Source organism: Hevea brasiliensis, chromosome 6, assembly GCF_030052815.1.
Source record: "Hevea brasiliensis isolate MT/VB/25A 57/8 chromosome 6, ASM3005281v1, whole genome shotgun sequence".
Classification (NCBI taxonomy): Eukaryota; Viridiplantae; Streptophyta; class Magnoliopsida; order Malpighiales; family Euphorbiaceae; genus Hevea; species Hevea brasiliensis.
The window spans coordinates 2,523,276-2,542,858 of NC_079498.1; the positions used below are offsets into that span (position 1 = coordinate 2,523,276).

Consider the following 19,583-nt stretch of genomic DNA (forward strand, 5'->3'; position numbering starts at 1 on the left):
TCTTCAATTATTCTGTGTGTGTGTGTGTGATATAATTTCTCAATAAAAAATTCTGAAATTAGACTAAGTTGTTATTGAATTACATGCAAGCATTGAAGATGCGGCCAAGGGTTAGAAGACCATTAGTTTCAGCTGCAACTCTATCAATTTCAGACCAGGATTGTTTAATGGTGTTGTAGCAACTTTCACTTGTATTCTGCAGAACCCAACAATTAGCATTGAAACATTGATCAATCTAATCGAAGAACAAGCTTTGATCGATGAGGTTAATTTTTCACTTCATTAATATTTATGATTTTTTTAGAGATTAAATATTAATTTAGGAAAGTATATGTTAATAATTATCCTTTTTAAAGATTAAAATTTACAAGTATAACATTTAATCCTTTCTACTAAACACACCATTAAAGAGAATAATTGTTAACTTAAGCCCTCCAAGAAAGGATAAATATTAATAAAGTAAAAATTTAACCTAATCTTTTTAAAGTATTCAAATGAAATTAATGAAAAGTTAAAAGTTACAAGAGTAACAATTACCCCTTGCTAACATACATTTTAATTTTTATTACAAAAACAATGAACCTAAAATGTTAGCTTAGCTTGGTTATTAGTTAAATGCATACCACTCTCTTTAAAAGATCTAAATTCTGAATTCCTATCCTTCCAATCCTCTACGTAAAATAAAACTATTGTTTATTTTATACGAGAATTTTAAGGTCTATATAAGTGAAATTTGTGCTACCAACGAGAAAAAGTTATATCCAAGTCTATCTTTAAAATCATAAGATTTCAAGTAGTCTCAATTAGAATGAATGAATAAAAAATAGTGATTCACGCTTGTGAAGATTATTTTGCAATAAAAAATGAAAAAGAAGACCCAAAATTTTATCGGTTTAATTCCTTTGATCCTTAAATACGAAGAAGGTATGGAATCTACACGCATCAAACTGGCAAATTGCAGCTTTAAATTCAAGTCTTCCCGCGAGGTTCAGGAGAAACTCTTGGCTGGAGGCTGGAGTTCTGCTCACAAATACCTTGATATGCATCGTTGTACAAACACACACGACATACCCTTCCACCTAAAATCAAAACTTTTCCATTTCTAATATATATATATATATATATATATATATATATATATATATATATATATATATATATATAATACAACGATTGAAACTATCAAAAATGGCATGTTGATGAATACCACACATATATCATATATTGACACGAAAAAAAATGAAAGAAAAAAGAAAAGAAAAGCCTGGTAAAATAGTAAAAACTCCTACAATACCCACCCATTCCCCACTCCCCAGGCTAAAAAGGGGGAAAAAAGGAACACACTATCTCAACTGGCAGCAGTAGTACACAAAATGCATCGCAATCGAGGACTACCGGATTGAGTATCATCATCTTCTTCATCATCATCATCATCATATTCATTGTTTTCTCGACTCTCTTTTTGGCCACTTACAGTATGCATGGAATCCATTAAACAAGTCATGTGATAAGCATGACAGCAAAAGAATACAATAACCGACACATTTTGTATAGAGAAGGGATCAAAACACATGCAACATCTTGAATCTCCCCTTGTTTTCGACTTGACCTCCATTGTTCTCATGCTCAATGTTCTCTCAGTCGCCTGAGAATCCCTACTACCGTCACTTATCGCTCGTGCATCATCTCCTTCACTACTTAAGCAAACTCCCCGTCTTGCTTCCTTGTAGTATTTGACTAAGAGGTTCACACAATCTGCCTGTACATTTCAAAGTAACACCAAAATGCTAATGATGAAAACTATATATTATTTTCTGTTCAAATGAAAAGCAAGGGCATGTGAAGCTTGGCACCTTAAGAATATCATTGCACCCATGTCTAAGAGATGTTTCAGTTCTGTAATCAGTGACAATTTTGACTAGGCAATCCCTAAGCCTGAAAACAACATAGAACAATAGAGAAATAGACATAATTAGTACAAACATTTGCTAAACAAATGTCATTATTTAAATAAAAGTTGAAGAGTTAAATATTATAATGAGTATATACTTTTCGTTAGGAGCTCAGCCTGTTTCTTATCAGGTTTTATGAGCGAAGAGTCCAAGTGAAGTTGGGGTTGGTTAGGGACCTGGATCCTTGTTAGGGTTTTGGATCCCTAACAAGAGAAATTAGGAGAATAGAAGAAAGAAGTAATTGAGAGAGAAGAAGTAAGAAAGAGGATCGGAAGAAAGAAGAATTAGGGAGAAATTAGAGAGAAAAGAAGAAGAATGTTATTTCTGAGATTTCAATTATGCTATTACAAAGTAACTCTCCTGTTTTATACACTTTAGCAGTCGTAACTGCTTATCTAATCAATTCCGGCTGTCTATTTAATCAATTCCAACTGTTTATTGGCTTCTATAACTACCATCAACTACTCTCCTTCAGTTACAATAGTCTTTCCCTCCTTTTTATTCCTAAACTTCTTACTATAATACGTAACAATACCTCTCCCATTACAACATTCTTGTCCCCAATAATGTAAAAATTCAGGGAATTGAGCTAAAAGAGAAGCTTGATCTTCCCAAGTAGCAGCTTCAGCAGGTAGATTATAGCCCATTTAATGAGGCCTTGAAGCACATGTTGTTGGTCTCTTGTAATAACTCTTGTCTGGAAAACCTTCTCCGAAGCAACAATAACCCTTTCCTCTACCATTGTTAGTAATTCTGTCCAAGGAGTTACTTTATCTCCCAGTTTCCTTTTTTAAAAGAGAAACATGGAAAACAAGGTATATAGAGGAACTAGGTGGCAAATGCAATCTGTAGGCCACTAATCCAATCCTTTCCAACACCTGATATGGACCATAATACTTGGCAGCGAGCTTCAATGAAGTCCTAAGGGTAATAGAAGATTGTTTGTAAGGCTAAAGTTTCAAATAGACCCAATCTCCTACAGCAAACTCCCATTCACTTTTCTTTTTTTTTTTTTATCGGCTTGATGCTTCACCCTGTGTTGTGCCAATGACAAATTTTCCTTGAGAACAGAATTCATATGTTGCCGTTGTTCCAAGTATTCAGCTACAGCCCCAACAGTAGGCAACTCTGATGGAATTACTGGCAGAAATGAAGAAGAATACCCATAAAAGCTTCAAAAGGGGACATCTTAATTGCACTGTGATGAGAAGAGTTGTACCACCATTTTGCTAAAGAAAGCCATTTACTCCAAGAAGAAGGTTGCAAGTCACACATGCATCTCAAATAGGCCTCCAAGCACTGATTTAATCTTTCAGACTGCCCATCAGTTTGAGGGTGATATGTTGTGCTAAAAGCAAGTATAACCCCCAAACATTTAAAGAGATCCTTCCAAAAGATACTAGTGAAAATCTTGTCTCTATCTAACATAATGGATTGAGGAATGCCATGAAGCCTAAACACAGAATCCATAAAGATTTTGGCTACTGAAGAAGCTGTAAATGGATGTGTTAAGGGAAGGAAATGGGCATATTTTGTCAATCTGCAAATAACTACTAGAATAGTATCTTTCCTAATTGATTTTGGCAAATGCTCTATGAAATCCATAGAAATTTGTTGCCAAGGTTAAGTAGGAATCTCCAATGGTTGCAATAAACCAGGGGAAGCACAATGCTCAGATTTGCACCTAGCACAAGTATCACAAGTTTTGATATACTGCATAACATCAGCCAACATACTAGGCCAAAAAAAAAGTCTTTTCAACCTCATGTGAGTAGCATGCACCCCTGAATGTCCCCCAACTGCTAAAGTGCTAACAAATTCTACCTCAAAACTATAGCAGCCCCCACATACATTCTATCCTTATAAAGGATCAGTCCATTTTTCAACTTATAACCAGGATGTGCATCAAGATCCAATGAAAGAGTTCTTTGCAACTTCAATGCTTTCTCATCACCTCATAACTATGAACCAAATTGGACATCCAAGTTGGTGTAACAGAAGAATTGGACAGCTGTAATACATTGACTTGCTAAACTGTCCTATCGAACCTTCTAGATAAATCATAAGGCATAATCCACTTTATTGTCAACTCCTTTTCTATAGAGAATTTTATAATCAAGGCCCAATAATTTTGAAATTCCCCTTAATTGTAATCCAGTATGTAGCCTTTGCTCTAAAAGATGCTTGATACTCTCATGGTCAGTCTCTATGAAGAATTGACCTTACTCCAAGTAATGTCTCCATTTAGAGACAGCAAGGGTAATGGCCAAAAGCTCCTTTTCATACACAGATAGGGTCTGTGATCTAGGACCAAAAGCTTTAGAAATAAAAGCAATAGGATGATTCTCCTGTTGCAATCCTGCACTCATTCCCCAGTTGCTAACATCAGTTTTAATGACAAAATTTTTTGTGAAATTTAGCAAAAAAAGAACAGGAGCTTCAGTTATAGCTTGCTTGAGCCTGTTAAAGGCTTCTTGACCTGCTGGACCCCATTGGAAAGCATCTTTCTTCAATAAATCTGTCAAGGGTTTACTGATGATACCATAGTTCCTTATAAACTTTCGATAGTAGCCAGTGAACCCCAAAAAACTCCTCAATTCCTTAATAGAAATAGGGGTTGGCCAAGTAATCATGGCATGCACTTTTTTTGGATCTGTTGCTACCCCTTCCCCTGAAATTATATGACCCAAATACTCCGCTTTAGTCTTCCCAAAAGAATATTTAGACATTTTTTAATATAATTGCTGCTCTTGAAGAACCTTAAACACCACTTCTCGGTGCTGCAAATATGTTTCCATATTAGAGCTATAGATTAAAATATCATAAAAAAAAAAGAACAAACTTTCTCAAATAAGGCTAAAATATGTGATTCATCAATGCCTGGAAGTTTGCTGGGGCATTGGTAAGCCCAAAAGACATCACAGTAAACTCATAATGGCCTTGGTGAGTTCTGAATGTAGTTTTGGGTATGTCTGGAATATGCATTCTTATTTGATGACACCCTGCTCTAAGGTCTATCTTGGAAAAAACACAAGCTCCATGCAATTCATCTAATAGATCATCAATCATACGAATACGGAACTTATCCTTAATTGTTTGATCATTCAATTTCCTATAATCAACACAAAATTTCCATGTCCCATCTTTTTTCTTCACCAAAAGGATTGGAGAAGAATATGGACTAGTACTAGGCTGAATGATTTGAGATTGCAGCATATCAGAAAATAACTTCTCAATTTCAGCTTTCTGAAAATGGGGATACTTGTATGGCCTAACATTAATGGCCTGAGAAGTTGAATTCAATAAAATGGCATGATTGTGGCTTCTAAATGGTGGAAGGCCTTGAGGTTCCTCAAAAATACTATGATACTTTTGCAATAGCTGCTGCAAACCCTCACCCACATCCATTGTTGCTGCCGCATTAACCACAGAATCCTCTTGCTCAACTTCTGAAACTCAAACTCAAACTAAGCCTTTATTCAAAAAATTTGAGGTCAGCTATATGGATCCTCTTTCTGCGCTCTAAACGATTTTGGGTTAAATCCTCGGAAATGTGTAATACTTCTAGATCATGTTGTACTACTCTCATCCAAGTCAGTTTAGGTCTATCCCTTCTTTTCTTTCTATCCTCTAACCTAATGTGCTCTACTTGTCGAACTGAAGCCTCTGTATGTCTACGCTTCACATGATCAAACCACCTCAATCTCCCTTCTCTCAACTTATCCTCAATTGGCACCACTACTATCTTTCTGCAGTAATTCAGAAATAGTATCACAGGATTTCAAAACAGATCCTGAAGAGGAATCATTCAACTCTTGTATAACAATTGGTTTCCCATCACCGTTCAATATAACCCTTGAAGCTTTAAAATCAAACAAAACTGGATTAAAACTTTTAAGCCAATCAACCCCTAAAATCATATCAAAACTTCCCAACTACAGAATCCTCAAGTCAAAGTTGAAATGATGAGACTGCATCTGCCAAGAAAGGTGTTGACATTTGTGTTCACAAGTAATTTTCCTCCCATCAGCAATAGAAATATTGGCAGCTAACATTTTCACCATTGGCAGCTTCAATTCCTCAGCAATTTTCCTATCCAAGAAGCTATTAGTACTCCCTGTGTCAAGAAGAATCACTACCTGTCTACTCCAATGCTTCCCCAAGACTTTAATAGTTTCATTCCCTTGCCTTCCTTCCACAGCATATACTGACAGCATAAGTTCACCCATATTTTCCAACTCCTAAGATTCCTACATATTCAAACCTTCTTCCTCATTTTCCCCTTCTAATTCCTCAATCTGCATTGCCATTGCAGTCTTAGGCTTACATAGCTGCCCAAGTACAAACTTCTCCCCACACTTGTAACAAGGTCTTGGGTTGGTTTTAGTGGTTGAATTAGGTTGATTGGAAGGTTTGTTGACTAAAGAATTGGCTGTAACAACAAGGGTAGTATTGCCAATAATCATTTTATTCAAAGGGAAATTTGGCTTAGGAAGAAAATTAATAAGAGGTGGTCTTGGAGGGTAAGAGTATAACTGATTAGGTCTGGAATTTTGGTAGGGTTGGCTAGCATTTGCAGAATTAAAGTTATTACCAGAATTGTTATTGTTAGGTTTGCTATAAGAAATAGATCTTAAACTTGTAGTAGCATAAGAATTCTTAGCAGGACCTTTGTACCTTCTAGTATCATCCAGGAGCTGCTCTTGCAATCTAGCAACCTCAATAGCTTGAGGAAGAGTAGTTGGTTTCATCATTCTTACCATAAGCCTCACCTCATCCTTCAAACCCCCAATAAATCCCGAAAGAAAATAGGATCCACCCAAATATGGCATAACCCTCTCCATTCTAATCCTTAGATCCTCAAAAACATCTTAATATTCATCTACAATTCCCTCCTGCCTTAACTTCATAAATTCCTCAATAACATCTTGTAACCCTTGATCCCCAAACCTCTCACAAGTACTCTGCTCAAATTCCTCCCAAGAATGACTCTTTTCCCTATTCCAATTATGAAACAATCATCTGCCTCATCAGTTAAAAACAGACTAACAATCCCAATCCTTTTATCCTTTGGCACCCCATACACATCAAAATATTTAACACATTTCCTAATCCAAACCCTAGGATCATTTCCATCAAAAGTCATCAATTCAATCTTAGGCAAATAAGGGTTTGATCCCTCATTACTAAAAGAATTATTAGAATTGCTAGATCTACCTTGAGAAGGAATGGCTAATAGCCCCCTGTTTTCAGGCACTCCAGATTTGTCCTCATCACTGCTACAAATTCCCTTCCCTTTTTCTTTACTTTTTTTCTCCATCATAATGCTCATGAAAGTTCGAAATTCCTCCTTGAAAGAAATAAGTTCCAGAGAAATTTTCTTTGCCTCCTCCTTCATTCCTCAAGTCTCCTCTCAGAGATCTCTCATTTTCTCCTCTAGCTCAGCAATCTTGACCATGTAAGAACTCACCACTATAGATATAGTCATATTTCCAACTCACAAGAACCAACAATTGAATCAATCCCACCATGTACCAGCTCTGATACCAAATGTTAGGGTTTTGGATCCCTAACAAGAGAAATTAGGAGAACCGAAGAAAGAAGAGGTAATTGAGAGAGAAGAAGTAAAAAAGAGGATCGGAAGAAAGAAGAATTAAGGAGAAAATTAGAGAGAAAAGAAGAATTATTATTTCTGAGATTTCAGTTATGCTATTATAAGGTAACTCCCCTGTTTTATACACTTTAGCTATTCCAGCTGTTTATCTAATCAATTCCAGCTATTTATTGACTTTTATAACTGCCATCAGCCACTCTCCTTCAGTTACAACAGTCTTTCCCTCCTTTTTATTCGTAAACTTATTCCTATAATACGTAACAATCCCTCATGGCCTAAACATTTAATAACTTGAAAGAATTGTGGAATCGTTGTTCGGTTTCTGAACTCAAAAAAATAAAATTTCCAACTTGTATTTATTCCTTTCCTTCTCTCATCATCATCTAGGGCTTATCTGAGAATCCTAAGCATGTATTAAACTTGCGGAAAACTGATCTAGGAGACTAGGATCAGATTCAATAATTTTTTGGTCTCAAAGCAGCCCCAACATTCACTCAGATTACATCAATTGCCAATAAAAATGGAAGGGATAACTTGAAATCAATAATCAATAAGAAGAAATGTATAGCCAAAACTTGACAATTAATTCCAGGAATACTCACCGAGGAATTTCCAAGCCATTAGGCACCATATTTACAATATATAGGGGGTCAAGATTGCCAACTGTATGCTCCAACAACACTCCTACCTGCCAAGCAGCACAACATGCTCAGGAAAAAGCTCACAAAGAATTGCATAAAAATGCCTATTTACAAAATGTGTGAAATGTGTTAGCATACAAATAACAAATTATGTTCTTAATATACCATTTCAGGTTTGTGAAGACACTGCTTAATCAATTCTTCCCAAAGTTCATCATCATGCTGCATGGTTACAAATTCTACAGCCTGTATACAAAATCATAATGCTTATCTGCACCAATATTCAAAATTATCACAAACAAAAATAATGATCTTTGAGGACAGTGGCGAATCAGGTAAAAAAAATTTTTTTTGGGGTCAACATATAAAAAATAAATAATAAAATACTATAAAAATATCAAAAATACAATAATAATATCTTATAATTAGACTCAACGAAATCTAATACCCTAAAAACTATTAAAAATTATATCATTATTAATGCTATCAAATACATATCTCCCTATATAAATAACTAAACAATCACTTATCAATTGATCACACATAGAATTACACCATTTTGTCCTGATAAAGTTCATTGTTGAAAATAGATATAGTAGAGTTTTAAATTTTAAAAGTAAATAAACCTTTGAATACACAACATACTTCTTTGTCTCAACTAATTTTAAATTTTAGCAAAAAAAGAGTTAAGTAATTAAATTAATGAGGGATCTATATATATATTTTTTCAAAAGAAAGAGGGGTTAATTGACCACCCATTTCTTGCAGTACATGTACATCCACCACTACTTGAGGAACAACTGAGATGTTTTAAGTAAAGACATTAGATACCTCTTCAATATCTCCTAATTCTTTTATGATGACAGCTAGGGCCTTTTTTGAGTTTCCCATTCTTCCAAGTATGAAGACTTGCTCCCTCAAAAGATCTCTTTTGACACAAATGTCGTAAGCCTGATATAGTTGAATGATAAATTAATTGTCAAATAATCGAGAAAACAATTGGCCATTCATCAACTTAGAACATGAGGATCTGGTAATTTATTCACATTCAAACCTTCTCAAGTGTGTAATGTTGGCTGCTACGAAGAAAAGGAAGTAGCATTTTTGGATCATAATCTGCATAAAGTTCTACCTGCACAATAAACATAAAAGTTGATGTTAGACATTGCAGACAATTCACACATGTGCAGTGCACATCAGCACTAAACAGACATGAGCAATCCAGCAGCTAAGGATAAGGCTAGATACAGTGACATAGAAATAATTTATGTTTATAATTCAAATAGACAAATATGATTGGAACTCAATTTTATGATTCAAATATACAAATATGAACAAGAAAAATCACTAGAAATATCCCTGCCAGTTTTTCTAGGCAAGAAAGGAATCTTACAGCATAAGCTTCATTACAGGAAATAAAATAAAATAGACCTTTACTGAAAGGAAGTTGCTTCTTACCGTCTTTTCAAATTCAAACTAGAGATTGATTTGAATGGCAAGACAGGAAAATTCAACATATTCAAATCAGCCGATAGAATGGAACAGCATCAATTAGGGGAGGCAACAGTAGAGACAAACTTGAGCACAACTCATCCACGAAAAAAATTGGATTTGGCTATGCCTTAAATGCACTCATACCAAAATCATGTTGACATATTTCTAACAGAAGATACTTGTGCAGTGTCACATATTAACCAGCCTACAGGAGTTAACAGGTTATATAAATCATAATAAGGGGTTGTGCACGTCAACCCATCATGACATGCTTATTAAATCAATTACGCTTGTTGTATCTCATCACATCACTGATATAATAACTGAATCACATTCGTGTTTAGTTTTTGGAGTGATACAAACAATCATGTATATGACAATACCCACTTCTGCATGATACAGACAACACTTCACGTGAATCAGTAAACTATTACGCAGAAAGCTACACTTATTTGACAAATGGTTACAAACAATTTATGTACCTCCATAACAGCCCAAAAAATGCCGTTATGATACATTTTTATATGTTCACCTCACTTCAATTTTAATGCTGAGTTGATAAGGTTCGTGTCATTTGATATCCTTATCCAATAACATTTCAAGCAAAACAAAATCTTTAAAGACAAGAACTAAAGCTTTGTTATTAAGACAATATTCACAATCAGAAAACTACAGTGCCTAACTAACAGCCTTCACATACCTGCATATCATGAAAATCCTTTCCAGCATGTGGATTTGCCTCGAATAATGAATGCAGATATACATGCAAGAAATATCTTGAATCACACTTATTTCTAGCAGCCAGCAGTTGCGAAACAACTTCAGCTGGGGGAATTAAGTCCTTGTTTTGGATAAACAAAGGAACAGCACGCTTGCAATCCAGTATCATCAATTGGACAACCTGCACAAGAACAAGCACAAGAGAAAAATATTAGGAAAAGAATCCATTTGCTCTGCCTTCTTTGGAATGTAAAGTTTCAAATAGAGAAGTGAATCTTTAGGTAAACAGTGATAACAGAATAGCAAAACCTGTAGGGGGAAAAAAAGGCAAATAACATCATAGTCATTTCAACTTATTTTGCACAGCCATACCTTTTCACGAATAGCATCATGTAAGTTGTGTTTTTCAATGAATTCAAATATACCCGGTTTCATAAGCTGAAAAACAAAAACCAGTAAAACAATAAATAAAATGACATCAGAATGATTAAATTGATGCAATATTTTACTTTTCAAAATGATTAAATTGATGCAATATTTTACTTTTCCAAAACATTTAGGCAGACATAATTACAGTGTTGCTGACTCTGTGCATAAGTTTGCAGGAACATAAGAATAAACAGAAATACTTACATCAGCATAAAGTGAACAAGCTTTCTCATATTGCCCACCAATTACATACAACTCGGCTAGCGCCTGATATAAAAGCAGACTGATTAAAGACAGGTTGAAGTTAAAAGTTCTTTATCTCAATTGACATGCAGAAACTCTCAGCCTGACCTCTTTGAGTGCATCAGTCATTGAAGAGGTGTTTAGCTGAGGTTCTATAGCAGAAATGACAGGTAATGCAGAATAAATCACAGATGGCCAAGATTTAACAGTTGATAAAAGATCCTTATGAAAAGATGAATTTGTTGCCAGTGCTACAAGTGCAACCTGTAGCATGAAAAACAACAAGACACCTTGATCACAAGCTGGCATATTAGAAGAGGCATAACAGGACTATATAAACACATTTCTTCCGCAAACCTCGTAAGCAGTATCACGCAGTCTTGGGTTTTCTGTTGGTATATATGGAACCAAAACAGGAAGCTGACGGAGATGAGCAAAATGGAAAACCCACCTGCAAAAAAGCAGTCCACGATCATTATTAACAAGGGATGTGGTAATATTTAGTAATAGTTGCTTTATTTACCTCTCCCATGCTGTTGCAGATCCTTGTAACAATTTGGGACACAAAGATGCAGCTTCAGCATATTTCCTTTCCACAATCAAATGATCAAGATATCTAGATCCCACCTGATCACGTAGCAGACCCATTAAACCATCATGCAGACTAAACTAACGTAGAAACTAAATGGCTTGGCCCCTAATTTACGGCCAAAGACTAGAGCTAGGGTTAATTTTTAGGCCTGAGTAGTTTGAAACTGAGCCTGCCTGGACCAAATAGATATGTTTCCATTTTTTATTTAATATTATATTAAAATATACATGAATCGAAATTATATATATTATATTATTTTACAATATATTATGATATATATTTTTAAAATGTATATTGTAGCATAATATGTGTAATGTAATAATTTATTTATCCATTTTTATTAATAAGTAGATGAAATAAATAAGTTTTTATTAGAAACACAAAAAAAAAAAATTGTGGCCAGCCCAGACCTTTTTTCCCTCCTTAGGCCAGGCTTAAGATCATAGGTTGGGCTCAACCCTAGCCAAGCCTAACTAAACTCTGGACCTCAGGGCCTTTGATTTTGGTAAAGTTTGGCTAATGCCTACCACTAGTGTTGACTAGTATGTACAAACTTACATATTATATCCAGGGGTACAAAATCCTAATTACCTATGGCATACATATAAAGACAGAAAAGTGCTCTAAAATTCTTAGCATTATAAGAGAAAAATGTACCTCATCAAGGAGTTCACTTCGAGCCTGACCTGCTTCAACCGCAGCTAAAGCTTTTTCATGCCAACCATGTTGTAGAAGCCATGCAATGTGATCTTCAGCATCCCTAACAAAACATCATTTTTCTTTAAAAATTTCTGTTTAGAGGATCATTAGGTTTCCACTTCTAGAAACCAGGACAGTGGAATGGTTATGCATTACCTTATAGCTTCAACCAAAATTCAAGATATTTCATCAAAGCCTAGCATAATTTTCCACACCATCCAATTGTTAAAAGATTACTGCTGATCAAATCTCAAAACTAGAATTCAACTTTTTATGAATGCAACATAATTTGTTAAGATTTGGCTTCCATTCTAGATATTCATACCTATGATAAGCATATAAGAAACTATAGATTGATCCTACTATACATTTATAAGTTTCTTTCCATGATATACTGCTTTTAATCAGTTTACAAACACGTCAAACAGACAGTAATATAAATACGATACTAATCATCTATAAGGTTCTCCATCAACCAAGTTCTTACTATTTCAACCATCATCATGAAAGGAAAAAAAAAATTGAAAAAAAAGGGTGATGTTCTAATCATGTCAGTCCAATTTTCTAAATACTGTTTATCAATAACATACACACTATTAATGTGACAAAGTCCCATAAACCAGTGACCTAAAAGTAAGCATTGAAGAAATAATACAGTGGCCCAATTTACCACCATAAATCAATAATGGAAGTTATATTCTGTGATCAATTGATCATGACATCATACATCCTGATTCTTAATTCCTTTTATACTGTTAATGCATTATAATTATTGAAGCAACTTATACATGAAAGGGTGATAATGAAAGATAAGCATGTATAGATGAAATTATAATTCAAAACACAGACTTAGATTTATGTTTTAAATGTCAATTTTTTGCTTATATGTGCATCTGTGAATAAATTCTAACCAAACTGGAGTAGAAGCCAGCATATGTCCCTTTTCACTTAAATCAGATATGCTCAAATCTGAGAAGCAATTAATACGAACCTTGGTTTTGCAATAACCACATCCTTTGGGGATACAATGTAATACAATGGTTCATCACCAGCAGCCCATTGACCGCCAGCATAGCTGCTACCTATATTCACATCAAAAGCATCATAACAACTTAAATGTAGATCACCTAGCATACAAAGACCACAAACTTCGAAGTTCAAATACAAAAATGTTAACCTGAGAAAGGAGAATGAGCAAGGGAATAGTCCTTTGCCTTGTAATGCTCGAATCCATGCACAGGTAGGGCATCTGTTGCCAGTTCATCATTATTCCACGTAACTACGCGTACTTCTGGTCTCTGTGCATTGCCCTGCTTAAATTAGGAAGAAAAAGTTAGAAAAAATAGTAGTTCTTGAATAGCTGAAAGTGATTTAAATCATTTTTACTACAGGAACAAAGCTGCTTCATAGTCATACGGTCAAAGACCATACCATTTTGGTGTCTAAAAGCAAAAATCATTAAGGCTATTCACATATCATGCTAACTAGCATAAATGAAATTTGAGTTGGTCATGCTTACAGGCATATAAACAAAACCAAATAATGGATGCTAAAAAAAGCAACATTAATGAGTGCAAAAATAACTTGTTCAACTGATAAACTAACTACAGAAACCAACGCGTCCCTCTTGCAAACAAGTAACATAGCAGGAAGGGATGTTTAAATTATATTTTAGACCCAAAAAGGGGGCTTAGATTACTCATTACTCAACATTTTCAAGCAGGAAAATCCTCATTCATCTCATTAATGGGTTCAATAAATAAAGCAAAGCCTGGATGCTGAAAAATAAAGTCTAAAAGCTTGAAGATGAAATGATACTAGCCACTCGAAAATAACCTTCATAACATAGAGTCTTCAAATGCAGCATGATCTCCTATTACAAATATTCTTACTTCTGTAATGGCAGTAAAAAGTTGGCAGACCAAAAAATTAACTGATGAAATTGATTTGCAACTTACCAAAATGACAATTCATATGTTTTCTCTTTTGTCTTACCACTTAAAAGGTACTAGGTCAAGAATCACAATTCATATACTTAACACAACATGATTGAGGAAATACCTGTCTTGATGGAATGGCGCTGCTAAATTCCTTCTCTCCATCTTCTTGTCCAGAAATATAAGCTAGAACAACCAAAGAATCACCAAAAGGAGCAATTCCTGAAATATAATAGCTGGTTTGAAAAGATGCCACAATATCCACCTTGTTCATACTAGCTGCTGGAATGTGCTTATATGTCCCATTGGTTCCATTATACTCATTTGTTCTTATTGATGCAATTTTCACGGATGTTCCCCAGCCAATAACCAAGAGGGAATCGTCCTGAATGTGATAGAAGGGCACCAAGGAAAAGCATAAATTTTGGGAAAAACAACACGCTCATTTTATTTCCAAAACCACAAAAGTATAATAGATAACAGATAAAATAAAGTAATACAAAAGATGGTTGAAGCTGTTTGGACTATTACAGACACTTGCGCTTTGACTAACCTGCCAAACTAAGTGAGGGAGCAAAAGCTCAGGGCGTGGACTTCCTCGTGGTCTTTCGATGAATGTTATTCGTTGATCATTGGCAGCATCATAAACTTTCACACCTGCATCATTAGCCCATGCAATAAGACTTGTTCTCCACTTTACAGCATGTATCGGACCTTCACCAGAGTGCAAAACCTGAAAAATAGATTAATTTGAAGCATTAAAAACTGAAAATTTAACCAAGCAATTCTACATAGGTTATCAAACAGTGAACTTGTACAGACCTGGTCTCGATAGCCCAGCCATTTCTTTGAATTAAAATACAAATGACCTGCTAAACCACCGGCTACAAATCTTCTAGACGTCTTTCTAGAATATTCAGGGTCCAAAGCAATAGCCTTCATTGGACGATGATAATCAAACTTCATTTTCTCGTCAGTGAAAAGGCTATGTATTACAACAGACCCATCATCTGAACAGCTTCCAACATATTCACCATCTATATCAAAGCTGAGGTCATTGACCGCAGCAGTATGAGCAGCAAATTCCTTAACCTGAAAAGTAATAAATCAAGAACACAATAAGTTTGGGCCCATAACAAATGTGGTGTCCATTGTCAGCTATAAACCATCCATAAGGTTTCTTTCTCTGCACTAATATTGTCATTTAAAGGTCAGTAGACTAGCCAAACTGTCAACCTTACTGCACCTCTCAACTCTCCTCCACTCTCCCCCCAAACCCCCGCAGACCATAAGTTCTTATATTGGAAGTATTTTGCATTTACCACTGAAACTTGTGAGGCAAGGAGTATTTGGTTTTGTTCTCTGACATGAATGTGTGAAGGTTAGAAAACAAGCTTAAAATTTTCCACAATTTTCTACCATCCTGTAAACAGTCGCATATGATATACACATTATGCTACAGTGCTTTGGGTATCCCTTATGGGAAAGCGGATTCTAGGGTCAAGACAAGAAGAGCTGTGTTCAGAGTAGAGAGACAAGGTGAGTGCGATTAGGTGCAAACTTTAGTAAAAGGGCAGCACATAATTCGTACTCATTTGAAAAACAAAAAGCAGTATCACTCAAGGGTTGCTGAAGCTAAATCTTATACTTAATCATGTTTTGATCGTTCAACGTTCCCTCTTATGTGAATAAACAAAGTTTCCCTTTTCAACTTTCTTAAAATATTTAGATTCAGAAGCTAAAATACTATCAATAACAACTAGAATCCGTTTCATTAAGACAAGGAAAAGGTGAAAAATACTTGGTTTCACATACTGATAAGCTGGCAAGTAAGCATGCGAGCTAAATATAAACATAACAAATTTTGAGATGTAAAAACAATAAATACGTAAAAGAATAAGTAAAAATACCAAGCAAACTCAAATATCCCTAAAGGTGAGCAGAATTACCATCGAAAAATAAAATTCCAATCCAAATTGAGATCCAAAAAACTTCAATTCAACAATTTCACAGCTCAGTCACTCATTAATCACCTGGTTGCCAAGGAAATCAAGCATGTGAACGGTGCCGTCGAGTGTCCCGAGCGCGATCATGCGTTCCGCCACCGCAATACACGACGCCGCATCATTGGATAGAAGCGTAGGTATGCTACCTCCCATTCTCTGATACTTGAGCCTGGGTTCTTCTTCCTCGTCGTCCTCTTCCTGTTCTTCATCCTCTTCTTCGTCCTCTTCCCGCTCATCGTCTCCGTCGACGCCGTTCTCCGACGGAAGAGGAGCCATTTGGAGAATTGTGGAATTCGTTATGGAGAGAAAGGAAAGGAAAGAGGAAATGATTTGAGAGAGATCTGCTTTGTTTGGGTGACGATGTGTATGGGCGAGGCCGTGAGTGGTTTGGTTAAAAATGGTTGTTTAATTATTTATTTGCAAGCCAACAAAAGAGTGATGACAACTGAAGAGTGACACCTGTATACTGCTTCTACGCTCTCTCCTTGGGTGCTTCCTCTGATTTGATCGGCCCAATTACTTCCCCTCCTTCTTCATTATTTTTTTATAAATTAAATATATTGTATTATTCGTAAATTACTAATACTACCCAAGCAAAATAAGGTCACACAATTAAAACGTAAGACAAAAATTTAATATAATGGTCAAAATGTCAAACAATAGAGTAGAGTTAAACCGAGTTAAAGATCACTAAGTAAATTGAGTCAAACCGAGTAAAAGATTATTCAGTCACACCTGAATTGGACATAAAAAAGAAAATAATGTTATTCCTCAGGAAATAAGCTGAGCAAAATCAAGCAATCAGGCAAAAATAATGTCAAATAAAGGACCAGCTAAATTTTTAAGAGACCAATTTGCTTTTAAAATTAAAATAACGACTATTTTTTTTTAATTATGTCCATAAATATTAAAAGCAAGAAAACAATAAATACGCATACATTTTATCTAAATCAATACATAATTATTGTATTATTTTTTTTTTTCAGATTAATATTATTAATTTAAGTGTCAAAATGATTGGTTAGAACTATCGACCCCACTCAGGTCTACATGGCAATAGGATCGAACATTTAAAGCTCACAACAGCATCAATTATATTAGTAATATTATATTAAATTAAAAAAAAAACATTATATTCATTATTTTTTTAATTATTGACTATTATTTAAATTTAATTATTTAATTATAACTGATGAATCAAATAGACTCTCAATGACTTAATCACATTGAACAGATGATAATTGGTTATTTTATTTTCTATTAGTCATATGTTGGTCAATATTAACTCATATTTTCGAATAATAATTAATTTATTTTGATTTTCCCATGCCAAATTCCATATCTTTGGACCTTAGTCACCTTTTTTTAATACAGAAAGTAGTCGTGCCATCAAAATCACAAGGATTGAGCCCCTCTCAAGCTACCTACCATGGCATGGTTATGTCAAGGAGAAGATGCTTGGTAGGTAAGGAGAGGACCGAGGAAGGTGCTCATGACACTCGCGAAAAGGACCATTTTTTTGGTGGAATAAATGGTTCCCTTATAACTCAGTGGGTAGAACTGTAAAAGAGAACACTACGTGGACCTTCTTAAATGAGATCATTGTTATACTTTTTATCCTAATCATATACCCAACGAAAACGACATGTAAATGAAAAAAGAAAAATACAAAAAATTATATTTTATCGTATTAATACATGACTAATTATGATTTAATTTTTATTAAATTAATATATAATATTTTATTTTTAAAAAATGTGATTCAAAATCGTTAGCTAGACACTGACGTAGCAAATCTGCGACACTAATATAGCGATGAATGACAAACGTGACGTTAGTACACACTGGTTTTTAACCTTTTTCCCCCCTTCTCTCATTGAGAAGGTTCCCTTCAGTCCTAGACATCCGAGCTGGACCACCTTACCAGGCTCAAAAGTCCCTTTATCAAGCTCAAAAGTTCCTTTAATAATAGGGTATCAGTAAGTGGGAGTGGGGGACAGAAATGCTTTCAGGCAAACATGCGCAGAGATAAAGCAAGCATAACGAACGAGGCACATGAATTCTCAGTGCCGTGATGAAGAATTTGTCGACAAGCTTAAGCTCAAGTTTTGATCTTAAAAAGCCTTCATGGGAAGTATTTATCAGAAGTAACATACTGATACATGAAAATCAACTGGTAACCATGACATTAAACTTTCGCCTTTTTATATATGCATTCAGGATTGTGAAGGATGAAGAACTTGTCCAGAAGCTCATAGTCAAGTTCTGCTATCCCAACATGCCAGTTGCGTCCTCTGTAAATGCTTGCACGTTTGGATGTGTACAAGAAAAGCATTCTTTCTAAACCACAGGTGGGGAAGACATGACAAGAGAGGAAGACATGACAGGAGAATACAGAGGGTCCAGATGGAGGTGGCAGGGGAAATTGGCTGGTTGTGCAATGAAGCTGAATGAAGCAGACAATGGTAGTGTGAGGAAATTTCTGTTTTCTTTTCGTCATTGTAGAGGATGCCAAATCTAATGTTTGATTGATGGTAGTAGCATCAACCTTTTTAACATTACTTTTAGATTTCAAGCAGAGGGATATCTGTAATTTTCAAGGGAAAATCTGCTGTTCAATGGTGGTTTTGGTAAGAGAATCCTTTTCATCTATGCCGTAGGAGGCAAACGCTCAAGTTGTTTAATGGCAAACCCACCAAAGATGAATGTTTCAATCTTCTGACTGGTAAGTAAAAGTTTAAAGAAATATCAATTATTTTAAAATTTTTATAGTTAAAATATATAAAATTTAATTTTAAACTAATTTTTAAAAAACAACTTTAGCCAAGTTAATACAAAGTCCTTAAGACTGACTACTAGCTTGAAAAAACTCACTGATGACCCATAGAAATACATGAAAGCGCACATTTAACTATCATTCAAATTAAATTAAAAAAATAATAATTTTTAATATTTTTCTTAAAACAAATAAGTTTTAACAATCTCTAACAAATTTCTTCAGAATTTCCTTCAGTTACATAGATATAAAATTGGTAGAAAAATTATTAAAATTTGAACTACTTATCTTTTAAGAGAAAAATAGAAATTGGGATGGCCAAATGTATAACTATCTATCTATTTATAAAATAGAAAGTCACGGGTTATTTTATTTTATGACATTGTTATGTGGTAGTATTTATTATATTGTCACGTGATTTTTCTCTATTAAATTTTATATTTTTAATTAATTATTTATTTAATTACTTTAAATTATAAT

At 34.7% G+C, this 19,583-nt stretch overlaps 1 protein-coding gene and 1 long non-coding RNA gene across 3 annotated transcripts; one reads left to right on the forward strand and one right to left on the reverse strand.

Moving 5' to 3' along the window:
- Positions 1-1,173: 1,173 nt before the first annotated feature.
- LOC110672177 (vacuolar protein sorting-associated protein 41 homolog) lies at positions 1,174-16,761 on the reverse strand. 2 transcript variants are annotated; one of them, XM_058148197.1, is made up of 19 exons: positions 16,355-16,761; positions 15,144-15,413; positions 14,875-15,054; positions 14,446-14,706; positions 13,562-13,694; positions 13,376-13,466; positions 12,343-12,445; positions 11,617-11,720; positions 11,451-11,544; positions 11,202-11,357; positions 11,055-11,117; positions 10,794-10,859; positions 10,402-10,602; positions 9,262-9,339; positions 9,039-9,158; positions 8,373-8,453; positions 8,169-8,254; positions 1,854-1,935; positions 1,174-1,759 (listed from the first exon to the last, which is right to left on the reverse strand). In XM_058148197.1, exons 1-19 carry the CDS (start codon positions 16,601-16,603, stop codon positions 1,349-1,351), a joined length of 2,829 nt encoding a protein of 942 aa, XP_058004180.1. In that variant the 5' UTR covers positions 16,604-16,761; the 3' UTR covers positions 1,174-1,348. The 2 variants fall into 2 exon arrangements, with proteins under 2 accessions (XP_058004180.1, XP_058004181.1); XM_058148198.1 differs by having other exon boundaries at positions 16,271-16,407.
- Positions 16,762-18,245: 1,484 nt separating this feature from the next.
- On the forward strand, positions 18,246-18,979 carry LOC131180943 (uncharacterized). The gene is made up of 2 exons (XR_009149608.1): positions 18,246-18,792; positions 18,896-18,979. It is a non-coding gene; the product is annotated as an uncharacterized LOC131180943 (long non-coding RNA).
- The last annotated feature ends 604 nt before the right edge of the window (positions 18,980-19,583 follow it).

What these genes read in the sequence shown, in the direction of transcription:
- LOC110672177 (XM_058148197.1), bottom strand. Translation starts at nt 16,603, where the DNA reads ATGGCTCCTCTTCCGTCGGAGAACGGCGTCGACGGAGACGATGAGCGG. An exon ending in TCTGCAACAGCATGGGAGAG is followed by an intron (nt 11,545 to 11,616) that starts GTAAATAAAGCA and finishes GCTTTTTTGCAG; the next exon opens with GTGGGTTTTCCATTTTGCTC. An exon ending in TGACTGATGCACTCAAAGAG is followed by an intron (nt 11,118 to 11,201) that starts GTCAGGCTGAGA and finishes CTTTTATATCAG; the next exon opens with GCGCTAGCCGAGTTGTATGT.